A 25,177-nucleotide genomic window follows, 5' to 3' on the forward strand; every position below is an offset into this window, starting at 1 on the left:
TGTGTGTTTGTTAATAGGTAATGTTGTTTTTTGTTGTTCTTGTTGTTGTTGTTCTTGTTGTTTTTGTTGCTGATGCTGTTGTTGTTGTTATCGTTGTTGTTGCTGCTGCTATTGTTGACGCTGTTGTTGTTGTTTTGTTGTTTCTGAAGAGCAAATAAATTCCCATTGTTTAGTTTTCGTATAGAAGAAAGAAACAGTATTATACTTGAGAATAATCAACTGTTTCTACCTGCTTGTTGCTGGCTGGATCCCAGCTATGGTAGTGGCAGTCTCAACTGTAACACTGTAGTTGGGACCAGTCCCAAACTAGAGTTGGGACGAGTCCCAAACTAGAGTTGGGACGAATCTACAGTTGGGACGGTACATCCACAAGCTCATTCAGAAATGACGGCAGTTCCAACTTTTATAACACTCACGTTGGGACCAGTCTCAAACAAGGGTTGGGACAAATCTACAGTTGGGACGGAACATCCACACGCTCATTCAGAAAACACGAACATACTACGATGTGGTATCGGAAGTTTGGAGCACCATATGTTTCATATTTAGCCGCATTCCGGGGTCTTCTAGGGTTCTAAACTGACTTGACATTGTTGACAAGTCAAATTCAATATTTCCCAAATTGATTGAGAGAGAAAGGAATCAGGTCGCATCCCAGGAATGTGTACTGCGGGTTTCAAGTTGACCGTGACTGCACGCGAGATGCTGTCAAGTCAAGGTCGGATCCTTATTGAAGTATCAGACAAACAAACTCTTACTCCAGCAAAATACGGTTACCAGCCAAGAGAAGAAGTGACAGTAAATGGCTCCTCATTTTCGCTTACTGGATTGAAGCTGGTTAGCAAAATAATTATCAGCTGGTATACATGGATTGCTTTTGTAAACAAGTAGGTGGGCCACAGCAGGCCTGAAATTTCATCTTTAAACATGTTGAAAGGGCAAGGCCATTTTCTTTTTTGCAAAGGGCAATTCCATTGCAAAATCTTAAAGTCAATGGGAAATTTTTTGAAGGGCACCGAGGCCAAGACCAGGGGCAATGGAGGCAATGGCCTGTGTGTAATTCCAGGCTTGCCACAGACGAGGATAATTGTGTTTACGAAAGCATAATATTAGCCAAGCATTAACAGTTGAAATGTGAAATTTTGGTCATGGTTTAAAACTTCCTATTTTTTTTGGTTAGTTATATGTGGTAATAACTGTAGACCATGGCATAATTAGGCATAAGGCCTTTAAGTGAGCACACTCTTGCTAAGCACATAAAAGTATTGCTTAACAGAAACAGGTCACCAGCCAAACTTACATTTAGTTATACTGTTGTGACTGGTGCCCCGCTCAATGTTTGCTAAGTAAATCCAATTGAGCCCATTTTTGTTGTCATGTGACATGAGCCTGGAAAGCACAAAGTGTACACAGCTCAATGGAAGAAAACATAAAATATTATTTTATGAAGATTGCACTGTCCGATTTTTATCAACTTTTGATACGAATGAAGTAGTGTGTACATTCCAAAACTTGTGATGCTATGTTTTCTAAAACTCTTGAGTATCCGCGACATATGACACAAGATGTGACCTCACAAAATCCAAACAAAGAGAAGAGTAAATAGTCTCTAAACAAGGCGTTTTACTCGATGGTTTTACATGCTGGATTACTAATAAACGGCCCATGCCTGTTTCTGACCAGACTTGCTGATATATATTTATGTGGAGACTTAATCTCTCAGGATATCAAATTGTGACAAGCTCATTAGGTCCTGCTAGTTTTTAGGAAAAGTTTGCAAAAGTTGTTTTGTTCATATGAAATTGCAGAATAATGAGCTCAATAAAACCGTCAACACAAGCTCCATGTTATTATTATTACAGAGCTATGTGATCCTCAAAAATGTAATGTAGACTGCATGTGTTGTTTGCTTATTGTGTTGATTCTGATTAAACAAAAAAGGAAATGATAATGACATCCATATAGGCTGATACCATTATACTTGTCTTACTTTTGGACACCATAATTGGATGTGAATGATGTGACAGGGCCACTGGCGGTCACCAACAGTTCATAAAAGGGTAATTAAACATAGGGCTACCCCAAGTCAACAATCAACAATTTGTGTTTCTTGCTACTCACCTCCATTTTTGCTATTCCACGTGTTCCCCTCACTCGTTATACCCTGTTGACTGCCTTTGCCTTCCCCACTGCTCACTCCCACCCTCCCATTGGAGGAGAAACTACTGGGTTGATTCAGGGCTCGACTGAAATGTTCATCTACCACTTTGTTCAGTTCACCAGTGTAGTACGTGAACAGCACGCACCGCGAGTTGATGTACTCGGCCTCTACCGTGCACTCCGCGTCGCTGCCGGTAGACTTGTCCTCTTCCTTCACGCTAAGTTGATGGGGGTGAGAGACGCCATTGACCGGGGATGAGTTATGGCTGTTGTGGTGGTGATGTTGGTGTGGGTGGTAGAGCGTTGAATGCCCACCTGGAGATGTTGATGTCGACGGGGCGACGGATTGAGTATGCGGGGTGTAGCTGCTTGCCTCATGGTCTGGAGGCTCTTGCATCTTATAGTGGCCGTACTTCTGTCAAATTTGAAAATCAACAAATCAAGTGATAAAGTCAACACTAAAAATACAGGGTCTAATTCATACTTAAGGTTTACTGAACACTTGCATTACAAATCAGAATGTTGTTTACCGTTGGAAAGCCAGCCGAATTCCTCCATGCATATGCGTTTGTCATTACAACTCTCGGTGAAGCCAGTATACAATCCACAACACGTGGGAACTCCATAACATTTTTAGAGTTCAAGTCCTGCACGTGTATATCTATCGTTATAACACTTCCACGAAATACAAACCCAGCTTCTGACTTCAACCTAATAACACAACTGACCTAAAAATGGACAGCGTTTAGTGCCCGGGCCGTAAACTCCCCACATTCCAAGGTCTTTTGTGCGGCCCGGTAACGACCTTTATTGGAATTAAAATAGGGCGCGTGAGAAAGATTCGTTTGAAGTTGTTATGGTCCGCACGCGACTGCGGAAGTTTTGGATGACAAATACACCTGCTTTTGGTAACGGTAAGTTGAAGACAAAGTTCTTTCGATTCGCTGAAGAATTTTAATCCAGAAACTATTTTAATGTATGGTTGGAGTCTTGGACTCTGACCGACATTTCACCTTCCACCTCAATACGAAGGACTATTTTTCACGAAGGGGGGTGACAATTTTTATTCTGCATTTTAATTTATAGAGTTGACATCCTCTGAAATTATATAAAATTATATTTAAAAGGCAGTGGACACTATTGGTAATAACTCAAAATAACTATTATCATAAAACCTTACTTGATTGTGAGTAATAGGGAGAGGTTGATAGTATAAAACATTGTGAGAAACGGCTCCCTCTGAAGTAATGTATTTTCCACGAATTTGATTTCGAGACCTCAAATTTAGAATTTGAGGTCTCGTAATCAAGCAACTGAAAGCACACAACTTCGTGTGACAGGGTGTTTTTTCTTTCATTATTATCTCACAACTTTGACGATCGATTGATTTCAAATTTTCACAGGTTTGTTAATTTATGCATGTTGAGATACACCAACTGTGAAGACTATAGTCTTTGACAATTGTGTTCACTGTCTTAAATAGATTTTTAGAAGAAACAAATTGTCCCAATGAAAAAAAAAAAAACAGTTTCATAGTGCAAAAAGAAACCCCCAAAAATTACAATAGCAAAATATGCTAAAAATGTTAAATAATTATAAAAGCACTGAATAAATCTGTTATTTTATTCAATAAATAAATGAAAAAAAAAACATTAACAAGTTCACAATTATTTATATTGTGCCAACCGAAATATCTACACCTTTTTCATTTGTTTCGTGTAAGATGTTGTCTTGTATACATTAGGACAATAAACCACACAAGGTTTTTCTTTGTTCAACTTAGACCTGCACATATGAAAACTCTTTAGCAAAAGTTAGTACTAGGCATCTCAACGGCTTCTTGAGGGTGTCTCGATCCATACTGTATTAATTATTATCGGCCTTGTAAAAACAACATTGTTAATTGGTTACTCTTTTATAAATTATTGTTTACTGTGTTCATGAGGTATGAATAAATGTACATTTGAGTTGAATTCGAACTGAGCAATTATTTGTTGACAAACGGTACATGGCTTTTGTCAGGGGCCGAGTTCAGAGACCTTTTAATTGCAACGTCACATCCCAGGTTTTTGCCAACCGAGGTTGGAAAACTAGAGAAAGCCATCAATGCAAAACAAAAACCGATGGCAACAGTTGCCACACAACTATTAAAAAATAGTGTTGAACGTGTTGGAAACAAAACAAGCAATCATGAGAGATATTTTGTTCGCAAACAAATTGTTACGCTAACAATAATTTTGAGTAATTACCATTCCGTTCAAGTCCCCCCTCCCTTACAACTTGCGCCGGATAGGAGAACATTTTAGAGGGGGGGGGGGGGGCGCAAGAGGGTGTTTCTGGGTAGCATTTGTCTAAAACACGCCCATTTTCAGCGCCCTCGTTGCACCACTAACTATTATCTGACATGTACGTTTAATCAACAATTAATTACAGCCTGCAGTGTGTGTGTGTAAATGGAAAACTAGTGTATGCCTTGCCTATAAAGGGTTTCAATAACAATTCCTACAGTCCCATCGGCTTGGGTAATTCATGAGACTTTGCACTAACGAGACATCCAGAATCAGTACAAGTATAGAGCAAGGATGCTTTATGGTACAAGGTTTAAGAATAATTCTTACCTTGAGTTATAGCCTTAATTTGTTTGTATAACTCCTAAAGAGTCCTACGTAAGTCATAAGTTAGGACTATCTTCGTGAAATCGACAATCGGGTACGAAATGGTCAAGGTACAAAATAACCTGACAACTTCGTCACGCCCCTGAACTACATAGCCAGCTGACCAGGAGTATGGTCCATTAATGGAGAAGTTGGGTTAGAGATATCTCCGTATTACCCCCACGCCCCTAAAGGGGTCTCCTAGCCACACCATCTCCACAACAAATAATTACACCGTTCACTGCGCATACAGGGGGGGGGGCGGCTTTTCGCAAAACCCAGCAGTATATAGCAACACAAAATTTAAAGCAAAAAAACAGAAAGTTGTATCACCCAAGTTTAAGTTTTTTTCAATCCAAGCAGGGTCAAATTTCATGAGGCATGTAGTAAGCACAAAAACCTGATAAGCACAAACAAATATGGCTTTGAAAATTTGTTTTTCTTCAGAAACAAGCACAAACAAATATTGCTTTTAATATTTGTTTTTCCTCAGAAGACGATCAGAGATTACTGATTGAAACGTCGAGTTGAAACCAACGGTTCTTTTCAGAACCACCCCAACTCATTTAGAGATTATCATTACATGGTGTTACCGCAAACCTTTACTATAGTCTAACGGTATTTCCACCATTCGAAGTTTCAAATCCTACTTATTTAAAGAATTTGTTTACCAGCCAAAATTTAACGAAGTTAATAACATACTACTTATGCCCCACAACAATCGTTTGGCTTAACATAGAAAATAACCCAGCAGTATTTTCTGATGGACAGCTTTATGAAACTGGACACTGGTCATAATAAAGTACATAATAATTATAGGTTTTCTCGGTCAATTTCGGCAGACGGGCAGCCAATTTAATCACCAAGCTATTCCATTCCGCGCGAAATCAAATGCTACTAAGAAGGGTCATTCGATTTCGTTGTATGATTACTCAAATGTAATGTTGGCGTCTTTCGATTAAAAAAAAAAATCAATTTCATCAAAGCAGCATTCAAATTTGCAGACGCTTCTTTAGGCGTGTGGCACCGAAAAAGAATGACCGTCCGCTAAACTGAACAGAGTGCTAAAGGAATTTGACTAGACTCAAAATGAGTAACAACTTGGGAGTCAAAACAGCTTTAGCTTGAACGCATGAAAATGAAATTGACTGCTCATTTGCCGAACTTGACCGAGAAAACCTATACTAGTTTACGTACCTGCGTAAAGTGGCGCTGGTAGAAAGGATAGTGTTGATACGGCTGGTAAGCACTCTGATACATTACGTCTAAGCAACTCATCCTGCCTCCACCACAAACTTCAAGACCGACTTAATAGATGTAAAACTCCCCACCCTCGACGAAAAACAAAAGAAGCTGACTTTCTTTCTTGATAGCTTGAATAATTCTCAGAGGGAAACCGGTCCGAGACAATTAAAGGCTATGTTGTGAAACCTTACAGAGTGACGTGTAATAGTAAGGGCTAACCGATGAGCACGCGTAGTATGTAATCCAGACAGTACCTAACATTATGAAACGGTGACCAAAAGGCAGAGATACAAATAGCGTAAAATCAAACACAAAATGATGACAATTCTCTTCCACGTAAGGCTACTTGTAAAGCCACCATTTGTGTTGCGAAGCTCATGTGTACATTGGCTACCGTTGCAGTCAATGGAAGCTCCAGTTAACACACAGAGACAGCATGGTTGTTTGATCTAAGCCCGTGCTTTGAAGTGTCGTATGTCCTCCGGAAGAAAAAAAGTCACAACGTCTGGGTCCAGTTGGCAAATCCACCGACACAACAACCCGAGCGGGTAGCTCGTCAAACCGGCAAGCATGAATGATGGATAGACCTCGCTAGCTACGATCGCTTCACTAAATATTGCAGCCTGATGAAATAAAAGTTTGTTTTGTGTTGGTGAGTGGGATTCGCGAAGCCACGCCTACGCACGCTCTTGATTGGTCAGCGGTAAACTTTGCTTTTTTTCCGGGGACCAATCAGCGTGGTTTTGAAGACATTGTTTCCGGTGAATGCGTACACGTACGTGTGGGATACATTCTTCAATGTGGATGTACATGTACCATTATTAGTGTGGGGAAAAAAACATAATAATTATTACCTAATGTCAAACAACACCAAATAGGGCTTTTGCATAATGTTCGCGTATGTACTTTGAAGGATAACAGAGTAATTACGTCTTTATTTAAAACGTTATTAATTTTAACCGCAAAACTTGTTTTCTTTTCTATTCTAAGCCTTAAAATTTAATCAAGGAATCACCATCACATACTTGCCCGGCAATTCAAACCAAAGAACAAGAAGCTGTAGATAAAAAAGAACCTAATTAAAAGAAAAAAACTAATGTGGGAAAATGTCATTGATATAAACCTTTTTTTTATCACGTATATTAATGGGTGGAGTAATTCTCGAGCCCTGCATCTTCCTAACTGCAACCGTCTGTAAATGTTTGTACTTCAAGACAAAGTATGTTACTGAAATTGATGATAGTCACTGCTGACTGAATCTAGCAGGCCAGTAACCAGGAATTTGTTATTCAATTTAATCAAAAGAAAATAAATATAATGATGAAGGACTGCATGATTTTGTAATCGTTCTTCTAAATGAAGGCCTAGAACTTTACCATTTAAGTTTTAATTTCAAACGGCGTGCCCCGCTAAAGGTACAAACATCCATCCCCACCCCATGGTTACGGGCATGGAAACTAGAATCCCAATATAGGTTTTCTCGGTCAATTTCGGAAAATGAACAGCCAATTTAACAACCAAGCAATTTTATTTCGCGCAAAATCGAATGCTACTCAAAAGGGTCACTCGATTTCGTTTTGGGATTAGTCACAATGTAATGTTGCGTCATTCGAATTAACAAAATAATCATTCAATTTAACAATTCATCAAAGCAGCATTCAAATTCGCAGACGCTTCTTGAGGCGTGTGTGTCACGAAAAAGAATGACGCTACGCTAAATTAAACATAGTGCTAAAGGAATTTGACTCGACCCAAAACGAAATTGAAAGGCCGGATTCTGAATTTGAAACGCAGTAACAACTGGAGAGGCAAAACAGCTTTAATTCAAACGCATGTAAATGAAATTGACTGCTCATTCGCCGAATTTGACCGAGAGAACCTATATTATGATGACACATGGGCCCAATTTCGTAGACCCAAGTATACAAAAAGTAGCAAAGCAAAACACAGCATTATGCTTACAAGAATAAGGTTACCAGTCAAACTACAATGTCACATGTACAATTTGTGAGTGGTATCCTGCTCATTTCTGCTAAGCAGAACATTGCTAAGCAGTATTTTCTGTTTAAGTAGTTCTATGAAATTGGTTTCTGGAGAAACAGATGTCAAGGTGCTTCTGGGAGCACTATATCGACACTGCACGATGGCATTTTCAAATCGTTATTTCTCTTAAAGACACTGGACACTATTGGTAATATTGTCAAAGACCATTCTTCTCACTTGGTGTATCTCAACATATGCATAAAACACAAACCTAGAACTAAATTGGTCGTCGAAGTTTCGAGATAATAGTTGAAGAAAAACACCCTTGTCACACGAAGCTGTGTGCTTTCATACGCTTGATTTTGGGACCTCAAAATCTAATTCTAAGTTCTCGAAATCAAATTAGTGGAAAATTACCTCTTTCTCTTCTCGAAAACTACTTTGTTTCTCACAATGTTTTATACTATCAACAGCTCTCCATTGCTTGTTACCAAGTACGTTTTTATGCAAACAATTCGTTGAGTTATTACAAATATAACAGTGTCCAGGCCTTTAAAGCAAGTTCGCAAAAACGAGGACAAATGCCACTCTTTGCCAATAGGTAAGATGAAGAAAGAAAAAAAACACGGTACACAAGAAGTTAGTATTATTGTAGACTTCTAGACAGAAAGGGCACGGGACAGGACATAGCAAGCTACAGCGACCTATAAAAAGGGAAGGTAAATCATAACTAGAAAAACATAAAGGTTAACATGATGGGAAAAAGTTATACTCGAGATAATTAGAGATAACATGTTTTTTAAGATTTCTTAAAGACATGATGGCGATACCTTTGTTTAATCACTCCAAAAATTAATGACCGTAGAAACTTACTTGGTAAGAAGCTATTGATAATGTATAATATTTTGAGAAACAGTTAACTTCAAATGAATTCGATTAGAGAGAGGGATTAAATGCAGTGGACACTATCGGTAATTGCCAATGTATCTCAACATATGCATAAAATAACAAACCTGTAAAAATTTGAGCTCAATCGGTCATCGAACTTGCGAGATAAGAATGAAAGAAAAAAACACCCTTGTCACACGAAGTTGTGTGCTTTTAGATGCTTGATTTCGAAACCTCAAATTCTAAACTTGAGGTCTCGAAATCAAATTCGTGGAAAATTACTTCTTTCTCGAAAATTATGTCACTTTAGAGGGAGCTGTTTCTCACAATGTTTTATACTATCAACCTCTCCCCATTACTTGTTACCAAGTAAAGTTTTATGATAATAATTATTTGGACCAATTGCAATAGTGTCCACTGCCTTTAAATAAAAACAACCCACGCATGACCCTGACTTTTAAAAAGGTCAAATACTTCAAGTTTGGTTTCTTAGCGAATGTGGTCTCGAGGAGTCTCTACTGTGCTCTTTAACCTTCAATAACGGCAATATTTACCCGAGTTAATATTATACAAGCAATTTTGTTTTGTAAGAGCTGAAGTGGTCCATGTCTCTTCTTACCTCACCAGTCACCAAAATAACACTAAAACATGATCCAGAATTGTGCCCCCAATTTCTTTACTGCCCTTTCCTCGTCATGTTACACATTATATTTTATAAATAATACCCTTTTTCAATTACAATTGTGGGAAGTAAAAATAGAATCAATCTTTCGTAAAAAAAGAAAAAGAAAAAAATAGGCCTATAGTGTTTCGTAAAATGCTGAACTTTACCAACGCGAAGTACGGTCTTCCACGGTTGGGTAAGTTTCCTTCCCGCATTGGGACGGCTGGCCAAGATACACACGGTCAAGTTTCGCTTGGCTTTTTCCCCTCCGGGGTTTTACGGTGTGTTTGTTTTGGCCTTGTTTTATTCTTGAGGAAAAAATATCAGATGAAAGTTAAGACTAGTGCGTTAATTGTGATTTCTTTATCACAAGGCCAGGATGTAAGTTTATTGTTTAGCTTTAGTCTGAAAGAAAGCTACAAGGATGATTTGTTTTCCTGTGAACTAATACTTCCCCTTGAAACGAAAGGCGAGGGACAATTGAAAAGTATCATAAAATCCACTTAAAGTAACATATTTTGTTTGTAGCTTGAAGTCTGAAAGAAAGCTTAGATCTATTTCTGGTAAGGAAGTTTATATACAAGGATGAGCTGTTAAATAATAATTCCCTCTGCATGTAACGGAAGTCGTGGGACACTAAAAGAAATCATAAAATCCGTACCATGATCTATAATTGAAATATCTCGCGTAGTAAGGCAAAACAAAAGGAAAGAACAAATATAATGATGTCTAGTGTTTATTGAAAACTACAATAGACATTTTGAATTCATTTGCTTCTTCCTCAACACCGATGTTTCATAAACCGCTTAGAATGGGTTTGATACCTTTTGTAGATTAACCATGACATGAATCCCTACTCACTGTCAATGAAGATGTATGTAATATAATTATTAACCTGTAGAAGTTGTAGCATCATTGTCGTCAAGTTTTTGAGAAAAAGTGTGATCCACAGAGGAGAGTCGCGTAAATCCGTTATACATGCTAAACTAATTTTCGTGAAATTGTTTAACTCTCAAACAGTATAGCACATAATATAAGCAATTTATATCAGTGAAGCTTTCTACCATCATTTTCTAAGTTTGATGTAAATCTGTGAACTTTTGTGTATTGTGTGCTACAAAAAGTATTCAAACCCTTTAATGATATCAAGGACCCCTTTCAAAAATAGAACCATACTCCGTAAACGCACCCCCATATTTAATAAAATCATGTTGTGTATTATTTCTTGAATAATTTAAAGACCATAGGCCCATCACTGTCTCATTGAAGTTTCCAGTCCGTAGTACATTCCCATGTAAAGTCTATAGATTCAAATCGGGGAAAAATACACCACTATTGCAAAATCAGTTTAGCAAACAAGCTAAACTACTTTAAGTACAATACACACTTAAACAAAATATCAAACGCGTAAAATGTGATCACACCAGTTTCACTTACGCTGTAATTAACGAAATTTAAATCATTCCCTTCCAAATCCGAGGACTAAATAATCAGGCTGTTCAAACACCTTAAACTGGTCTTTAAATGACCACGTGGGTTTCCTTCCAGAGGCCCAGTTTCACAGATACGGCCTAGGGTCTAAAGAATGACAATTACCCGCCGACAAAGTAAACAAATTACCTTCAGAGAGACCACTTAGTACAAAGGAGCGCCAAGTACTGGTCGTTGCAATGTCATCAGAAAAGAATGTTTATACAAAAAAAAACGCCAAACTACGGGTTTATTATACAAAAGCTTCCAGTGCTTTCAGGAAACTTACTCTGCGAAAACATGAATTTGTGTTGATGAAATCACCCATTTGTGTCTTGATCGAATTCGGTTTTTATTGATATTTTCACTAAAGGAAATAACACACTAAAGCAAAATAAAACACATGTTCAGTGTCCCGTCTTTTTAAAAAGAGAAAGGAAGTGACAGGCCCCCTTTTTAAAATGGCCGGGCGACACATTTTCAAAGACTGGGCTATTACACAAAATATAGTGATCGTCTGCGATCGTAAAAAATGTATCCGTTTTTCTGATTAAAGGCAATGTAAACATTGTGAGAAACGGCTCCATCTGAAGTAACGTGGTTTTCAAAAAAGAAGTAATTTCCCACGAATTTCATTTCGAGACCTCAGATTTAGAGTTTGAGGTCTTGAATTCAAGCATCTGAAAGCACACAACTTCGTGTGAAAAGGGTTTTTTTTTTTCTTTCATTATTATCTCGCAACTTTGATGACCGATTGAGCTCAAATTTTCACAGGTTTGTTATTTTATGCATACATCGAGATACAGCAAGTGAGAAGCTGTCCAGTGTGTTTAAGAAAAGGAAGAACATAGGAAGGGGGGGGGGGCCTTATTATCATTAGTGAAAACCAAGCTCAATGTGGTCTGAGAAAATTGCATACATGATGATGCCGCCAAATAGGCTATTTCCCGCGATGTTTTCATGTCTAAATGGTACATGATCCATGCAGATAGGGGAGCAGTATACACTGCAATTTCGGTTGTGTAAAATCTTACACAAGTTGTGTACAATTTTACATAACCCCTGTTTACTATTATATGAAACTAGCAACTGTTGTGTAAACGGTTTACACAACGGTTTACACAACCCCAGTTGTGTAGTTTTTAAAACCCAGTTGTGTGATAATTTTACACAACTATGTTTAATTGTCTAAACGTTTTTTTTATATTTTTGTTATATATTTTAACACCTATAGTGTCCACTAGTGTCCATAATCTCCAGGCAAAGAGTTACAATTTCTGATGCGTACTGGGAGGTTGTTCCATATGCGGAGCAATAAAGGAGAAAGTCTGGGTGTGAGCAGATGAGTCAAGGATCAGTCTTCTCACTTGGCGTATCCCAACATATGCCTAAAATAACAAACCTGTGAAAACTTGAGCTCAATTGGTCATCAAAGTTGCATGAAAATAATGAAGAAAGAAAAAAAAAACCCAGCCTTATGCATAATAAAACGCTTCAGCCCTGAAGTCTTTCATTATTTGACTGAGAAATTACCTCTTTCTCACAAACTACGTTACTTCAGAGGGAGCTGTTTCTCACAATGTTTTATACCATCAACAACTCTCCATTGCATGTTAACACGTTAGTTTTTATGCTAACACTTATTTTGAGTAATTACCAACAGTGTTCAGCGCCTTTCAAACCTCATTCATCGGAAGATTTTATAGACTTTGCAACCAATGCTGACATATTTTAACATGAACATTGTCTTCCAAACAGCACTTGGCATTTTTCAGAGCACACATCGTCTACTGGCCGATAAAGTGTTGCTTATTTGCTGTCCCATCCCATGTGTTTGTCTAATGGCTTACTGCTGGATTGGATATTAGCATTGGATCGAGGTTCTCTCAATCACTTTGCAAGTAGTTGGATTATTACAAGCAGACAGATAATACTCACAAATTACAGACAAATTATAGGGATGGATTATTATCTGAAGACTTGCCATCAGGGATGAAATTTGACCGAAAGTGAAAATTCCTGAAAAATGGCTTGACGCCAGGGTTCCCCCTTATTCCAGGTAAGTTTATTCTCCTATGTTAAAGACAAAAGGTGACAGCGGAGGGTTAAGGATTCATTTCTGACTTGAGGCGGTTCTTTTAATAACTCCCATACCAAGGTCAGGTGGGCTGGTTCAATTCCTACTCAATATGGCTGGTTCAAGTCCTACTCAATGTGGTTGGTTCAAGTCCTACTCAAGGTGGTTGGTTCAAGTCCTACTCAAGATGGTTGGTTCATGTCCTACTCAAGGTAGTCAGTTCAAGTCCTACTCAAGGTGGTTGGTTCAAGTCCTACTCAAGATGGTTGGTTCATGTCCTACTCAAGGTGGTTGGTTCAAGTCCTACTCAAGATGGTTGGTTCATGTCCTACTCAAGGTGGTTGGTTCAATTCCTACTCAAGGTGGTTGGTTCAAGTCCTACTCAAGGTGGTTGGTTCAATTCCTACTCAAGGTGGTTGGTTCAAGTCCTACTCAAGGTGGTTGGTTCAAGTCCTACTCAAGGTGGTTGGTTCAAGTCCTACTCAAGGTGGTTGGTTCAAGTCCTACTCAAGGTGCCTGGTTCAATTCCTACTCAAGGTGGTTGGTTCAAGTCCTACCCAAGGCGGTTGGTTCAAGTCCTAATCAAGGTGGTTGGTTCAAGTCCTACTCAAGGTGGTTGGTTCAAGTCCTACTCAAGGTGGTTGGTTCAAGTCCTACTCAAGGTGCCTGGTTCAATTCCTACTCAAGGTGGTTGGTTCAAGTCCTACCCAAGGCGGTTGGTTCAAGTCCTAATCAAGGTGGTTGGTTCAAGTCCTACTCAAGGTGGTTGGTTCAAGTCCTACTCAAGGTGGTTGGTTCAAGTCCTAATCAAGGTGGTTGGTTCAAGTCCTACTCAAGGTGGTTGGTTCAAGTCCTACTCAAGGTGGTTGGTTCATGTCCTAATCAAGGTGGTTGGTTCAAGTCCTACTCAAGGTGGTTGGTTCAAGTCCTACTCAAGGTGGTTGGTTCAATTCCTACCCAAGGTGGCCGGTTCAGTTCCTACTCAAGGTGGTTGGTTCAATTCCTACAGTTTTTAACAAATTTTCTGCTTAGTTTTGCTAAGCACAAAAGTGTTAAGCACCTCTATGAAATTGGCTTCAAGTAAATTTTAAAGATCACTCCAAATTAAGACTCTTTGTCAGTACTGTATCCACTCTGCATATCTTCAAGTTTAATTCAGTTATCATATAAAACTATACATTGAATGCATATTAAGTTTGAGTCATCTTTCAGTGACAGGTTGTGTAACTTTACAAAAAATTCTCAACAGACCCTATTACATAACACCAACATTTGTGTAATACATATACATGTATGTGTCTATGTTCTATTTTCAGTCTTGAAACTTTCAGTTGTTCTGACCAACTGTTGATGATGATGTTGTGTTATTTACATTTTGGTTACCCTTGCATCAATGTGTGTTATCACTATATACTCAGTACTTCCCTGGGGTCTGTAAAAGAAAAACCATATACATATTACTCGGTAGGGATTCGAACCCACAACCTTTGCAATTCTAGAGCAGTGTCTTACTAACTAGACCACCGAGATAGCTTGGTAGCTAGAGGCAGTTCGAATGCTATGTTCTAGCAGCAGGTACAATGTACCACAATGAGTTACAATGTAATAGATGAAGGTACTGAATGTACAGTGCTAACACACATCGGTGTACAGGTAAAACCAAATTGAATATTCTTTATCCCCGATCCCGTCTGCTTCAGCAGCTCTGAGACCCAGAGTTCAAAACTGTATGCTGTTTAACTGTGAAATACACTTCATCATTCAAGGCAGTGAACACTATTGGTAACTACTCAAAATAATTATCAGCATAAAACCTCACTTGGTAATGAGTAATGGGGAGAGGTTGATGGTATAAAACATTGTGAGAAACGATTCCCTCTGAAGTGCCATAGTTTTGGAGAAAGAAGTAACTTTCCACGAATTTGATTTCGAGACCTCAAGTTTAGAACTTGAGGTCTCGAAATCAACCATCTAAATGCACACAACTTCGTGTGACAAGGGTGTTTTCTTCTTTCATTATTATCTCGCAACTTTGATGACCGATTGAGCTCAAATTTTCACAGGTTTGTGTTTTTATGCATATGTTGAGATACACCAACTGTGAAGGCTAGTCTTTGACAATTACCAATAGTGTCCACTGCCTTTAAGTGCAAATTTTCCTGCTGAGAAGTACTGGGCCAAAATTCATAAAGCTCTTAAGCAGAAAATTCTGGTAAGCAAACTTATATTTTTAGGGTAACCTTTTTCTGCTAAGCAAGATTTTCCTGTGCTTTACAAGTTCTGTGCTTACAGGCTTCTGCTGAAAACCACATGTTTTATACAGCTCAACAAGAACAGAATTATGTGATTAGTAGCTCCTTGAAATTGGGCCCCGAATTGCCAGAATAGAAACCACTATATGAAAAGGATACCTGTCAGAGATACTACTTGTAAATGTTGTTTGGGCAGGAAACCTTAGTCTTATACATGTAAGCATAATTTTGTTGTGCTTAGCTTAAATTTATGAAATTGGTCTCTTAATATATACAGGTTACGGAACTAATGAGTGTATCTTTACAGCCAATGTTATAAAGTTCTTAGGTATTTCACCAATAGGTGAACATTACTTCCAAGTTCCAAGACTCTGGTTGGTTTTAAAACTTTGCCTGGTGGAAGTATACTAAGAAAGGTTTGCAGTAAAACCATGTTAGTATTTCATTGGAGTAGTGTGCTTACATGCTTCTGCTGAATTCACATGGTGTTACTGCACACCATTCTTAGTAGGACTCAAGTTTCAAGAAATATACCATAACAAAAATTGGAGGTGGCTCAGTTAGTTTAACTAAGTGCTTATCTGTGATGGTTATGTTTTACAGGCAGTGGACACTATTGGTAATTGTCAAAAACCAGTCATCTCACTTGGTATATCTCAACATATGCATCTTAGTAACAAACCTGTGAAAATTTGAGCTCAATTGGTCATCGAAGTTGCAAGATATGAGTGAAATAAAAACTACCCTTGTCACATGAAGTTGTGTGCTTTAAAATGCTTGATTTCGGGACCTCATAATTATTTTAAATCTGAGGTCTCAAAATCAAATTCGTGGAAAATTACTTCTTTCTCGAAAACTACGAAGAAGGAGCCATTTCTCACAATGTTTTATACTATCAACCTCTCCCCATTACTCGTCACCAAGTAGGGTTTTGTGTGATAATTATTTTGAGTAATAACCAATAGTATCCACTGCCTTTAAAGGGACGGTACACAGTGGGTAATTACTCAAAACAAAATATTAACATAAAAACTGACTTGGTAACGAGCATTGGAGAGCTGTTGGTAGTATAAAACATTGTGGGCAACAACTCCCTCTGAAAGAACAAAGTTTTTTAGAAAGAGGTAATTTCTTTATAAAATAATAAAAGACATCTAGCTAGAAGTCTTTTATTATTATCTGAAAGCACACAAATTCGTCCATCAAGGTTGTTTTTTTCTTTCATCATTTTCTAGCAACTTTGATGACCAATTGAACAAAAAATTTCACAGGCTTGATATTTTATGATTATGATGGGATACACCAATGTGCGAAGACTGGTCTTTGATAATTACCAAATGTGTACCTTCCCTTTCCACACAGATGGTGAGAGCACTTCAACAGCTTCATAAATAGTCATGTCCTTGGCTTGACTTCACAAAAAGAGCTATAAGGTTGATCCAGGGCCCAATTTCATAAAAGATGTCCAGCAGAAAATACTGCTTGACATATTTCTTTCCAAATCAATTTTTTGGGTTTATGTATGTACATGTATGTAGTGAGGCACCAGTCACAACAATGCAAACTTAATGTAACTTGATTCATCTCTGCAGTTTATCAAGTTTTTGTGCTTACAGACTTGATGAAAACGGCCCTCAAGTAATCAATCTTAATTGCTAAGCAAAGAGTGATGTCCATAAACAAATCACTATTGTTCTTATTTAACAAAACTTTACCAATATATGAATAAGCAGCCTGTACCTGGTGGCTTCATGTACATGTACATGTGTACCTTCAGACATGAATAAGTGACCAGCTGATTGTACCAGTCAAGATTGATCTGAATGTAGAAACAAGGTACTGGTTATTTATTCACACTAAGGTGAATATAACGTCAATAAGAAATAAGAAACTAACTTTCTTTACTCCTGTATAGGCAGGCTGTTTATTTGCAACCAATGACGCACCCAAATGTTGAATGACAAATAGAAACCAACCAAGAAGAAACTTCAGTCCATCTTCAGCTGGCTATCTCAAAATAGAGCAGTGTCAGGAAATATTGAAAATCTGCAAAATAAAAATACAAGTTTTTAAAACAAATGATTGATTTTTTTTATGATGCCAACGGAAACTTTTCAGGCAACATGGAGGCACCCACTCACATTGTATACACAATTAACACTATGGCAGCACAAGATACATTCTTCTAGATGTTATTAACTAACACCCCCCCCCCCCCCAAAGAAAAAAAAAAAAAAAATATATGAAAAATTAATGATTTTCCTCACAGCTGACCCTCTCTGGTTGTGCACCTGTAAACTGCCTTGTGTGATATGGCTTTTACACAAATGTATTATAACTACTGTATACTGACTTGTTCCAGAGTTTTAAAGGCATAAAAAAACTTACTTATAGTAATGAGCAATGGAGAGCTGTTGATAGTTTAAAATATTGTTAGGAACAGCTCCCTCTGACGTAACATAGTTTTTGAGAAACCGGGCAATTTCTCACTCAATTACTATTAAAAGACTTCAGGCATGAAGCCTTTTATTATGCATCTGAAAGCATAAAAATGTGTGTACACTGTAACAAGGAAGTTTTTTCTTTCATTTTTTTCTTGCAACTTTGATGACCAATCAAGACCAAATTTTCGCAGATTTGTTATTTTATGCATATTATGTGCGACACCAAGCGAGAATACTCATCTTTGACAATTACCAAAGGTGTCAATATGGGAAAAACCCAACCCAAAACATACACACATACTTCTCAGGTGGGTTTACAGAGAGATAGAGCTGCCAGCTCCCCGTCATTCTGTAAAAAGTTCCCCCAAAACAAACCAATAAAGCCAAAACAAACCAATAAACCCATGTTGAAAACCCAGATGAAAAAAAATGGACAATCTTCCTGACTATGGAAACCTTTTTCCTCTGGAATGTCATTCTAATTATCTTTCTGATTGCTTTACAAAATCTCCCGATTACACGAAGATGCACATGTTGGTACATTCTAAAGTCTTTGTGTTTCTTTGTTTTGCTGTACTCTTTTAACAAATATTTGCTGTAACAGGGTATCGGCCATTTCAAAAAGTAAAATTTAAGGCGTCTTAAGACACTTTAAAGCTACCCTCAAACAAAATTTAAGACCAAAACAAGTCAATTAAACGGGGAAGCAGCTATACCCGCTAACACTTGATGTACATTTTAAACAAGCAAACTTAATTCGGCTCTCTTGTTTAAACATCAAGTTACTTGATTTAATGTTTTCAACAGTTTTTAACGCCTTAAAATTTGGACAGTCCAATTTACGACTTTTTAATAAACCCTGCAGGAGTTAATTTTTGCCAGTTCAAGAACTTTTTTTTTTAACAGCAAATATATATATATATTTTTGTTCTTACAGGTCTCAGATATCTAGGTATCTACCTGGGGGGGGGGGGGGTATTTTAAGGGTTCAATCAAAAGAACCCTTTAGATGTCTACAACATAATTTTTCAATATTTCCAAGGCAACCAGTTAAACAAGTGTTGAGAAAAATTAAATTATAGCTTGAAGGAGGTTTGAAATATCAATGTGTTTACTTGATTATACACACCAACCCAACAGCACAAATAGCTGCCAATAACAGGATGAACAGGAAACAAGAAGAAGTGCTATGTTTTAGATTTGGGAAGGAAACCCCAAATGGGGCAAATCGCACGCGATCGGTTTAGACTGAAAACCCAATCTGTATGCAATGCTCTGGTATAATAATAATAGTAATAGTGGCTTCTTATATACATGTAGCGCGCATATCCATCACTCAGTGACGCTCAAGGCGCTTTAACTGTAAGAGTTTTTCCTGCAAGGTACATCTACGTGTGGCACTAACGTTTGAATTATGAGACCTACTCCTCAGCACCAATGGTTTACAAGGTGCTATTGCAGCCAATCCAGCCAGGAACACTGGTGAATCATTCATAAAAACAATTTTATTGGGTTTTCTTTTCTTAAATTTGTATTACTATGTATGACATTATTGTTTTATCATGCAGACGACCCACTTCTGTCAAATTTTGGGGGCTTAAAAACTTCTAAGACAAACCATTTTTAATCCTCAAAACGCCCAGTTCATACTTCCGGCGAATGCGAATGCCATACAAATTTGGACGTCACATATTCGCAACGAATAAATCACAAGAGATTAAACCGGTGGATTCAAAGATGGCTTCTTTCAGATGCAGACTTTATAACATCCCTCCATCTGTATCAACAGTTAGACATATAGAGACCTCTCCTTTGGTACAAAATCAGATTCGTAATGATCGAAAGGTCAATTCATGAAAAATGCGTACAAATTTTAAAACAAAGTATTTTAATCAATAAATGATTGTTTTACTTAGCTACAAAATATGCAATAGCAATTTTATCAAACCCATACAAATTGCACTAATGACTTGACCAGACAAGATCTTCATGAGCAATGGCTTCAAGTAGAGTATTTTTTCATAACTTCCAAATGAGCACAAAAAGTAAGTTATAAAATATAATTGAACAATATCAATACTAAAAAACAAGAAAACACAGAAGAAAAAAAAAAGATATGAGGTAGATGTTAGAAGTCCAAGGACTTTTAAAACACTCCCTCTACCCCACCCCCTTCAGTTATATATTTTTGTTTCCATACTCACAAGTTCCAAATGAACACAAAAAGTAAGTCATAAAGTATGATTGAACACCAATGCTTATGAACAAATTTTATAACAACAACTTTTATAACAAGAACCCACAGAAATAAAAGAAGATTTGAGGAAGATATTACATGTAGATGTCCGAGAAATTATGAAATACTCCCTTGTCCAACAGTGTTACCTGTTTTTCATTGTTTTTGTTAAATAATAATGCAAGGTACTTGTACAGCGCACAAATATTACAGAAGCTACAAGCTAGGTGGAGGCGCTTAGAAGATGGAATACATTTGTAGACTGTTAGAATCAACTCAGTTCAGTTTGGAGAAGTTTCTTGAATGTAGCAGCTGAGGGACATGTACATGTAGATGCTCGGATGTTATAGGGAAGATCGTTCCAGAGGCGGGGGCCATTACAGCCAAAGTCTCCTCGCTGATAGATTTGGAGCAGGGAGTTGCATTCAAAGTGAAAGGGTCACGAACATAGATATAGAATAATATAATACCTAGATCGGCTGCGCATACATACGTGCCATAAGCGGTACACAAACAAAAGACCCTTCCCATGAAATATGTAAATTGCACATAGCGCGTGCGCACTAACGTTTTGGTTGGCAAAATGAGGGAACATCGCGCTATTTTGTACACGGCTAACGGGTGCGTGACGCACACGCGATTGCCCATCTGCTTAGTGCACAACTCTATGGTGTTTGCCAACCAACAGGGTCTGTACGCATGCGTGAATGCAATTAGCATATTTCATGGGAAGGGTCCATTCTTGTTCTTCATGGACGACCTAAAAAGTCACATGCTGGTGGTAACGCACAGAAAATGAACATGGGAGATGGGCCTTAAACAACTACATTATGGACGCGCTAAAAGTCGCTGGTAGAAGGTGAAAGTTGGAGATAGGCCAATGGCGGCGCCCATGCCAGAAACGTGTATGTACGCGCGGCTGATCTAGGTTTTATGGTCACGAATTGATCTTAGTCTACTGTCCCTGTAATAGAATGATATGAGCCTAGAAAGGTAAGATGGAGCATGGAAGTTGATGGATTTCCAGATGATCAGGAGGATTTTGAATTTGATCCATTGCTGAATGGGGAGCCAGTGCAGTTCATTAATACAGCCGCCTCATTTGATGGAAATTAATGTTCATAGTTAGATTGGATGGCATGCTCGTTAAAAACTCATCAGTGGCAAAGAATATAATCTACCAAAACTGGATGATTTTAAGTGAGGTAGTCAAGGTTGATAAAAAGAACACTCATTCTGACCTTCAGTGAACCCATCAACAAACATCAAACCACAAAGAAAACCCCTACACATGAAAAAGAGACTCTTGGAAGATAAATGATGCCCCGATCCAAAAGAGTATCGAATGATCATTTCCCACTCAGAAATTAAATTCTTCCAACTCATCACCAAGATCAAAAAGAATCCCCCCGCAATCAGGACACTGTTTCCCCCCGCGCCGCCTGGCCCGGCCGCCGGGTAGACCAAAGCAGGGGTCACATACCACACAACCTACCAGGGGTGTACAACTCAAGAAGCCCTCATCCCCCGTTACCAACGCTCTTGAATTCATCAAGGAAGCTGGTGATTTACAACCAACGCACACGTGCAGCTCACTGAAACCAACTCTAATCACTTGATTTACACAACCCATGCCCAAGCCCAGACAGGCCGTTTTTACTCTCAGTTCTAGCAACGTGGGTTTAAAGCTCGCTGAGGGCTGTGAAACATTACGAGTCCCTCTGGAATGGTTAGGTTTTTTTTCGGGGGTGCATAGGGGGGGGGGGGTGCTGTGAATTGACGGAGATTAAACGTGGCATTTGATCCGCGAGGGTTTTGGGAGTTCGTAAAACAAAGTTGGAATGAAGTGAGCTGCTATGATATGCCATGAATCAATGAAAAGTTTGTCAGAAATCAATGGAGACAAATGTAAATTTGTGCAGGGGGCGGGCGTAGACATACATTGTTCAGCACAAGGCCTAATACTTCACGGAGGCAATGAAGGCGATTGCATCCGAACCCACCAGAAGAAATCATAGGCTGCCCTTTACCAAAGTTAAAATGCCATGGTGCCCTCACCAATTCAAAAATGAAGCATACAGGCCTGCTTTATGCAAAGTAAATTGGTGAAACTACACCTAAAAAAAATCAAAGGGACAAGGAAGACGGGGAAATGGTGTCCCCAAACCCACCCCACCAAAATTGTGGGTCCAATTATTTTGGATTTTATTCTTCTTTTGATTTTTGATTTGAGAAGAATAACTAAAATTGAACTTGAAACCATAAAAAAAAAAAAATCTTCAAGTGTAGCGTACATTTCCTCAGTTGCATGGAGTCTTTAATAATATTATCAAATTGCTGATGCTATCCTCTTCTTAAAGGCACTGGACACTATTGAAAATTACTCAAAATAATTGTTAGCATAAAAACTTACTTGGTAACGAGCACTGGAGAGCTGCTGATAGCATAAAACATTGTGAGAAATGGCTCCCTCTGAAGTAATGTGGTTTTTGAAAAAGAAGTAATTTCTCACTCAAATTAAGTGAGAAGACTGGTCTTTGACAACTACCAGAGGTGTCCAGTGCCTTTAAAATAAATTCAAACTCAACAAATCACACAAGGTAAAATTTGTATTAATATAGGCCCTACTATGATACTTCACTTTATCACACTCTTAGGGGGCGTAGCAAAGTGTTCAGTATTATTTTCTGCAAGGTACATATATAGAGCTACGTTTTTTTCAAGTATGAGGCCCTTTCCTTAAAGCGCAGTGGACACGGGTACTCAAATTAAATTATAAGCATAAAAGCTTACTTGGTATCGAGCAATGAAGAGCTGTTGATACATGTAGTATAAAACATTGTGAGAAACAGCTCCCTCTGAAGTGACATAGTTTTTGAGAAAGAAGCAATTTCTCACTCAAATTATTTGAATTGAGTCTGAGACCTCAGCTGAGGTTTCGAAATCAAGCATCTGAAAGCACACAACTTGTGCGACAAGGGTGTTTTTTCTTCCATTATTCTCTTGCAACTTCGATGATCTATTGAGTTCAAATTTTCACAGGTTTGTTATTTTATGCAAATGTTGAGATACACCAAGTGAGAAGACTGGTCTTTGACAATTACCAATAGTGTCCAGGCCTTTAATGGTTTACAAGGTGCTGAGGCACAACATGCCGCCGATCAAACCAGGAACACCGGGGCGAACCTCTTCTCTTTTAGATAAGTGCACTGGGTTCTTTTATGTACATTACACAGGACCAACATCTTTATACGTCCCATCCAAAACTTTCTGGGTTTGACTCTGTTCCCAAAAAGTGATCTTTGATATATTCCGTTGACAAGCCTGTCAGCAACCACTTCTGTATGACAACAGTTTATGTAGGGCACACTGTACCTGATACCAACAAATACTCTAAGCATTCCTTGCATTTTGTCACCTTTTCAGCAATAAATCTTAAAAAGTTTAGAGTTGAAACCTGAAGTGGTATGAAGGAGATAAAGTCTTTTTGCAAAGTGGTACCCATTGAGATGCCATTAACAGGGAGACCAGATGGAAAGCTCAGATGGTTACCAGGGAAGGGTCCAGGACTGAGACTTAATTGAAGGCAATGGAGGGGATCATTGCCATGGTGCTCTTGAAATGCTCTGACAGTAGAAATTTACAATTTCCTCATAGGCTGTGCCCTTTACAAAGGAGAAAATGCCCTGGTGCCCTTTCACTTTCAAAAGCGTAGCATACACTAGGCTTAAACATATTATATTCACTGACCACAATGTAAGCACGTTCTTAACAATTCAGCTCATTTCAGCTGCTTAGGATGATTAGCAACCCAAATTATTATTACTTAAATTATTATTACTCCATCGACTACAGGAAAATATTAAGTAAGTGTCAAATTTTCATCGGGATAAATAATGTTATTTGGTTTTATCATACTCCGATGGGCTGTATACTTTCCCCGAGTCTTGTGAAAAAAAAAAAACAGGAATATTACTTGTGAAACTGAAAATAGCCACATTAATACAACTTTTACCAGTCAATTAAGACATCTTTAAACATCTCTATTAAAAACGCTGCCAGTGTGTAACACTATCTGGTAATGCAAGGCTAAGCACAAAGTTTTATTAAGGCATTTTAAGTGGATAGAGGTCAAAGCTGTAACAATTTATATTGGATAAGTGTGGGCCCAGAGATGTAAATGTGCAATTGTACATGTATGTCACAGATGTGTCAATTTGGTTGAAAGGAATTTTTCTAAAGGTTCTGGGTCAGGAGAAGTTGAAGATTTTGTTGATTGTTTTGTGAATAGTATTAGTATACTTTTCCAAATTAAATGTTGAGTTCCTTTGGGAAAATGTTTTTTTTTTTACTTCAATTTTTATTCATTTATCACTTCTAATTAACTGTACACAAAAGAATAATAATCGTAATAAACAAAATAAAAATAATGAAAAAGGAAATTGGACTCGAACTGCCGTCTTTTCTTATTTCCCGTCGAGAAGTAATTGTACCAAGTGCATGCATCTGATTTTTTTCTTCTTGACAAACTCGACTTTGAACAACCTTAGCATTTCTAGGACATAATGTCACATTGGCCAAACCTCCCTCAGGTTTCAAGCCCAAATGGCAAAGGACAGAAATATGAAACATTCAACGAAAGTTAAAAGATCATGAATAATCCCGAATGGGTCATCAACGTTACCCATGGAGGACTGGATAGAGGGTAAGAGAGGTCCCCCGGTGGTGTTTAGGGTAGGCCATGGTTGTCCAGAATTGGTACAGACAAACAGATGTTCTAAGGAGATAATTTATCTCTTGGATGTTTTTAGTGAGAGGTGATGGTGTTAGTGTATTGGGACGATACATCAGGGTAAAATTGAAGGCTGACGTGCCTGAGGAGCTGACGGCTGAGATTCAGAGATGAATGTTGTCAATTTCATCTTTGATGTTCACTTCAAATTTTTTTATTTGATACATTGATTGGTAAGACCAGTTCTGGAATAGTAAACCCTCCACCAGGTCTTGACATTACTGAAGGAGAGATCGGTAATATCAGAACTAAATGAATAACTGTGATTTTTTGGGGGGCCTTGATTTTAACAATGTATTACATCTTAATACC

At 38.1% G+C, this 25,177-nt stretch overlaps 2 protein-coding genes across 3 annotated transcripts in view; both read right to left on the reverse strand.

Moving 5' to 3' along the window:
* The window catches only part of LOC139947148 (transcription cofactor vestigial-like protein 2), a 28,275-nt gene extending 21,714 nt beyond the window's left edge, over positions 1-6,561 (reverse strand). Inside the window, exons 1-2 of the mRNA XM_071945006.1 lie at positions 6,012-6,561; positions 2,122-2,575 (exon numbers count right to left, since the gene is read on the reverse strand). Of these exons, the coding sequence (XP_071801107.1) occupies positions 2,122-2,575; positions 6,012-6,092 (535 nt within the window). The 5' untranslated portion in view covers positions 6,093-6,561. The remainder of the gene's footprint in view (positions 1-2,121; positions 2,576-6,011) is intronic.
* Positions 6,562-14,271: 7,710 nt separating this feature from the next.
* LOC139947149 (17S U2 SnRNP complex component HTATSF1-like) overlaps positions 14,272-25,177 on the reverse strand; it is a 47,271-nt gene continuing 36,365 nt past the window's right edge. For both annotated transcript variants that reach the window (XM_071945008.1, XM_071945007.1), the window contains exon 10: positions 14,272-17,439. The gene's annotated coding sequence lies outside the window, so the exon portion shown is untranslated. The remainder of the gene's footprint in view (positions 17,440-25,177) is intronic.

This window comes from Asterias amurensis, chromosome 14 (assembly GCF_032118995.1).
Source record: "Asterias amurensis chromosome 14, ASM3211899v1".
NCBI lineage: Eukaryota > Metazoa > Echinodermata > Asteroidea > Forcipulatida > Asteriidae > Asterias > Asterias amurensis.